Source organism: Haemaphysalis longicornis, unplaced genomic scaffold (assembly GCF_048455015.1).
Source record: "Haemaphysalis longicornis isolate Haplotype H1 unplaced genomic scaffold, Haemaphysalis longicornis Haplotype H1 scaffold_13, whole genome shotgun sequence".
NCBI classification, from domain to species: Eukaryota; Metazoa; Arthropoda; class Arachnida; order Ixodida; family Ixodidae; genus Haemaphysalis; species Haemaphysalis longicornis.
The window spans coordinates 2,453,067-2,459,066 of NW_027526233.1; the positions used below are offsets into that span (position 1 = coordinate 2,453,067).

The window sequence follows — 6,000 nt, forward strand, 5'->3', positions numbered from 1 at the left end:
ATTCTTGGCGATGCGGCGCGATATATCTGCGGCCACTGCGTGCTCGGCTCACGTGAGCGCCTGCTCCCCGTGTGTGCTAGCGTGATATTGCAGACATATCTTTGCATGTGGAATGCAGTAACTTGAGCAGTTAACGATGAACACATGGGTCGCGCCCAAACCATGCTCAGTGGTGCGTGCTCCGCAGATTGCTACAAACACAGAGGTCCCTGCCAAAAAAACAAAAAACAAAAAAAATCATGCCCCCAAAATGGTCGTGCAATGGCAACTGACATATAGAATGGTTGTACCTACCTATCTTCTTAATCTTTGTGAATATTAAACTTCTGCCAGTAATTTGCCCAGACCACACAATGCTTGCAGTAATGTATATCATTGGAGGCAAATTCTGGTGGTATATGTCTTGTTTGCTACAAGCACCGAATCTGCGAATTTCCTCAGCCGTGAGTCCGTCAAACAACGGCGCATTCTTGCTGCATTGCTCTCAACTCGACCAACACCTTCAGCTGCAGCGGTGGTAGTAACTGCAGTGCTTGCACCGCACTTGCGGCGCGGCGACAAAGAAACCATGCGAACGAGCAGAGGGCAACATATCGCAGTGGGACAGGCACCTCGCCCCTTCATCTGAACTGCGCATGTCCGTGCGTTTTCCACGACCGCTGCCAGGTGACAGCACCGGTATCTTCGGTCGTGCGCTCCGCGGTTCGTGTATGAATTCTCCATGTCTGTACCTCCATGGATGGCACTCAAGTCTGCCTCGCATGTAAATGACGTAACTTCAAGACATGGTGTTGCCAGCTCGTTGACAGTGGTACCAACCTACTCTTGAAGTGCGGTGCTCTACGTACGTGCCAATGTTAACTTTGAACAATTGGGGACAATGCGGAGTTTGAATGGTTGGGGTCCCAGATCTTAACAAACGGGATTTACGTGGTTAGTCTATAGTAAAGCTGCGATGAACTCTGCAATGAAATGATTTGTCTGTCGAGTTTTCAGTACACGTTTGAGAAACTTGCCAGGAAAACGGGAATTTGTTCGGCAGGCAACTATGGCGTATGCTGCTAACGATCCACCTTAGTTCTTTCTATGAGATTTTCCGAACATGACAGGAGAAAAATTCCCAGGCTGTACATTCTCCTTACTTGAAAATGGTGGAAAAAAGAATAACTATCTCCACTTTTCATTGCACTTGAAATCAAATTTATGAGAAAAAATAGTTCTATTGAAATTTTGTTGAAGGGTCTGTTTAAGAGGTGCCATGATTCGTCAAAGACACCCTTATTCCTGTGTCTCTGCAATTATCAATTCAGGAGAGGGTAAGGCTGCTCAGAGACACAATGACAGCTCCTGATGTGCGACTCGACAGCGCGGCCCCTCATTCTTTATTATTTCCCGCTTTTATTTCAGCAGAGGAGTGGCGCCGCAACGCGCTGTGTCGAAATGCTTTATTATTTAAAACAAGTTTATTTAAAACAAGTTATTTAAAACAATTAAACGCATCCCACAAGAAAAAACTTGTAAGCATATGGGACACCATCAACACTTCTATACATTCCTCAAGGAGCTTTCAATCTATGTCATTTCCGTCTTATACGCTCCCAGGATTTGACACCCCTGCGGCAGGGGAGGACATCTCAAGTTACCAGTTCCAGCAATCTAGCTTGCTCGTGTGTGGAATAAACATTCCTGGCATACGTTTGCCTTCAGCACAAACCAACAATGCTTCGGAATTGCTGTTCTGAAGCGCATTCCCCAAGGGGCTCGTGCGATAACGTCCTAGGAAGTTTACATCACGTTAAGTCTTCATGACCACTGCCAGTGCACGCCCCCATTTGCAACTTTCTAACAAGCACCTAGAGTTTATGAGCTTATCATTGTCATCATCACCAGCCTATCTACGTTCACTACAGGGAAAAGGTTTCCCCCATTAATCTCCAATTATCCCGGTCCTGTGATAACTACGGCCAATTTATCCCGGCCAACTTCTTGATCTCATCTGCTCATCTAACTTTCTGCCGCCCTCTGCCTCGCTCGCCTTCTCTAGGAATCTACTCTGTTACCCTTTATGACCGAGGGTTATCTTGCCTTCGCAATACTTCCCTGCCCACGTCCATTTCTTCATCCTAATGTCTAGTAATATGTCCTTAACACGCGTTTGTTCCGTGACCCATTCCGCTCTCTTCTTGACCCTTATTGTTACACCGATCATCTTCCGTTTTGTTGCTCGCTGAGTCGCCCTCAATTTCAATTGAGCCCTCTTAGCCACCAAGTTCCTGCCCCGTACGTGAGTACCGGTAAGACGGGGCTGTCATACACTTCATTCTTCAGGGACACCACTCTGTATACTGCCAATACCACAGAAAGTTATGCTTTTGTGGCGTCCACGAATACACGATGGGAAACAATCCACGAAGGGAAGGAATTCAAGGTGACTATATAGAGATATTAGGTCTTGAGCAGATATTTGGAAAGCATTTGACACCGCGATATTATGACGCTCGTTGTATGCATACCTATTCACAAAAAGATAGTTTAGAACCTACGTACGCACGTAGGTTCTGAAGTCTTGCCTAAAATACAAATAATATTACCCACACCAGACATAAGCAACAGGGGGTCATTGCATTTACCACAGTTGAAAAATAGGGGGGTATCTTCGGCGTGTCGCTCAGTGTTTTCAAGCAGGGGCCAGTATCGTTAATTAAGTCTTTGCAAAGGCCCTAAAACTTGCGCCTCTGCGACAACGCAATATCATCTGTTAAATGCGGCTTTTCCCTTTGTACTTCTCTGCAGATGCATCACGCCCACTGGACAGTCGTGCCAGTCATCCTGCTTCTAGCTGGAGGTGTAAGTGCTACGGCCGTAGGTTTTTTGCCTGAGACCTTCGGGGTTGACCTCCCCGACACGTTCCCTCAGGCCGATCAGCTCGGACGCCGAACGTTGAAGTAAGTGGTTTCGATATTTGTAAATTTTGTATAGCCAAGTCCAGAGAACACGACGAGAATCGACTGGGAACGAAGAGCATTGATAACGTTAATATCTTGTAATTTGTTTACACATAGGTAACTCGTTTCATTGCAGGAATGAATCAGGTGAAGCAAGAACACCGAACTGTGGTAATCCCTATAGCAAACGTTATAGATTAATTTTTCACATCTCAAATCTCTGTCTGTTTTTAAAGTCAACAGCGCTGCTACACATGTAATACATGATATTTACCGTCGTCAGGTTAAATGGTTGTTTAGCTGACATTATTTGAAGCAACTGGCTGGCTTGGGAGCTCAAACTCTTCTCCTCGCCTCTTTTTGTAACTGAATGTTTGAGCGTTTATTTCATCCTATCTCACATTTACATGCAATGAACTTGTTTCTACAGACTACACCAAGGAGACTTCTCCCACAACCAGCCCCTCAAAGAAAAAGAAGCTCTACAAGAGGAAGCCTGTTGACATATGAGGAAAGAATGGAAATCTAGCTTGCCCTACAAACAAACAATCGTGTTCCCGTAGTCAACCAGCAGTGGCGCGAAAAACTCTGCAATGTTTGACTTATCCATAACAAGAAATATGGTGATTTTGTATGTCCACCGTTTGAATACATAAACTGGCATCCGTTATTCAAAGAAACACCTATTAAAGTTGTGTGTACAGAAGCGCTTAGAAAAGCAGTGCCATTAATTACTACAAGCTGCAATGTAGACGGCCCTATTAAACATTCTTTACTTTCGCACAAACATCCCTTGCCTGGTATGCATTGTAACCTACACGTCCAATTTGCGAAGAGGAGAGCATGCGCCAGTATAAACAGTGGAGCGTGTCCTTCTTTCGCATTCAGAGAAAACACTGTTGAAGAACATTCTCGGAAATATTATTTTATGTGGATAACATAGAAAAGACTATTAAACAGAGAAATGTTGATTGTGATGTGGTTGGGCTTGTGATTGTATCTGTGATGTGGACGACACACAATTAAAACCTGTTAAGTGAACGCTCTATATACTTGCAGCACCACTGGCCCATATTTATAACCTAGCAATTACTACTTGCAACTTTCCTAAAACGATGCAGCTCTCTAAGGTAATTGTCCTTCACAAAGGTGGTGATCAAAACAATTTTGCTAACTATCGCCCCATTTCCATTCTTCCTGTGTTCACAAAGGGCTTAGAAAAAATTATACATGGTAGAATCGAAAACGTCGCCTCTAAATTCAATCTAATAACTAGTGCTCAGTACGGCTTCCGTAAAGGCAGAGCAGCAGAACTTGCATTATTAAACCAAAAAGAAGTAATTTTAAAAGCTTTTGAAGAAAAGCAATTTATAACTGCTGTATACGTAGATTTTTCAAAGGCATTCGATCGCCTGAATCACATAACGTTGTTAAAAAAATTAGAGTTGTAGGAATACGCGGTATACCCCTTCCGCTCCTCAGCGCTTACCTAAACTTTCGTAAACAAGCCGTAGTAGTAGGTGATTCCCTCTCTTCGTTTAAAAGTGTAAATGCAGGTGTTCCACAAGGTAGCATCCTAGGCCCCCTCCTGTTTAACCTCTACATCAATGACATAGTTAATATTAGTGCCAAACTAACATTTGTTATATATGCAGATGACACGACAATACTGTTCCGAAATTCTACAACAACGACACTTCACCTCGAAATAAACGATTGTCTTGACAAATGGCTCTCTTGGAGCAAGTTGAATTCATTGGAGATAAAGGTTAACGAAACGAAGGCAATTCTATTTTCGCCCAAACAATCATGCCGCTGTATAGAAGGAAGTCTTTTTCTCGGTAACAACATTGTAGAAGTAGTTGACTCCGTTAAAGATCTTGGTGTCCATTTTCATAAAAACATGTCATAGGATCTGCATATCAATCAGGTTATTTCCCGTATTGCAAGGTCTGTTGGCATTTTAGCAAAGTTTTGTTTCTTTTTACCGCATCAGATCAATATAAAAATTTACATTGCCCTTTTCCTCTCTCGTAATAATTACTGTGCCCTTGTTTGGGGGAAAACCACGATAACGAACTTAAATCGCCTACTCGCACTCCAAAAGGAAGCTCTTCGACATATAGCCAATGTTGATTACCACGCGCACAGTAAACTGCTTTTCCAACCTTTTTTATTTAGTTTCTACTCGCAATCATTACTTTTATCATCTGGCGATGAGATACATACAAAGCATTAATAACCCTGAAAATTGATTTGTGTCCCTTGGAGGTATGAAAAGCCAGATGCCCATATACAAAACCCGTAACACAGAACCTTGCGTAATACCTTTTTCGAGAACTTTCTATGGGGAACAAATGCTTCGCTGTTCTATCCCTACGCTCATAAATTACCTGCACAAACAGACGATAAAAATAGAAAACAGTTGTGCACATTTTTTGTACATGCTGAATGATACCTTCAGAGAAATTTTGAACTTATTCATATGTTGATAAAATGTTTTCTCCTCATTTTGTATGGCGGTGTTATCGTGAATAAGTTATCATTCTGCTCTGTGAAATAGATTCCGCTGTTGTGCCTGCTGTTGTGCCTGCTGTCTCTGTGCACTTGATTCTGCTGTGTTTTCTTGTTGATTTTTTATGTACGTATTATGATTTAACATGTATAACATGTCAAACATGCCTCCTTGTAAAAGGGGGCCCGAACCCTTGTCAAGTGGACCAGTCTCCACTTATTGTTCGGGCCTCCTTCAAAATGTTCTTTGTAAAAATAAAGATGATTTGATTTGATTTGATTTCATTTGATTTCTTGGAGATATAAATTCTATGCACAGGAGGAGTGGGCTGCTCCGAGTATCATATCATCGCAGCAGCGCAGATGCACTCATGCGAAAGGATGATGCAAAAATATGCATGGCAAAAAAATACAGATAAAGAAATATCCATTCTGCAAGAAACAGTTTCAATGCTCTAAGCAATGCGTACACCCCCAGTTAAAAAAATCATTAAAGATTAGCAAGCACAAAAGCTCCACCAACAAATATATATATATATAT

At 42.4% G+C, this 6,000-nt stretch overlaps 1 protein-coding gene across 1 annotated transcript in view; it reads left to right on the top strand.

The window, feature by feature from the left end:
- Positions 1–5,657, top strand: part of LOC144164209 (organic cation transporter protein-like) — a 203,190-nt gene extending 197,533 nt beyond the window's left edge. The window contains exons 9-10 of the mRNA XM_077694726.1: positions 2,794–2,945; positions 3,376–5,657. Of these exons, the coding sequence (XP_077550852.1) occupies positions 2,794–2,945; positions 3,376–3,448 (225 nt within the window). The 3' untranslated portion in view covers positions 3,449–5,657. The remainder of the gene's footprint in view (positions 1–2,793; positions 2,946–3,375) is intronic.
- The last annotated feature ends 343 nt before the right edge of the window (positions 5,658–6,000 follow it).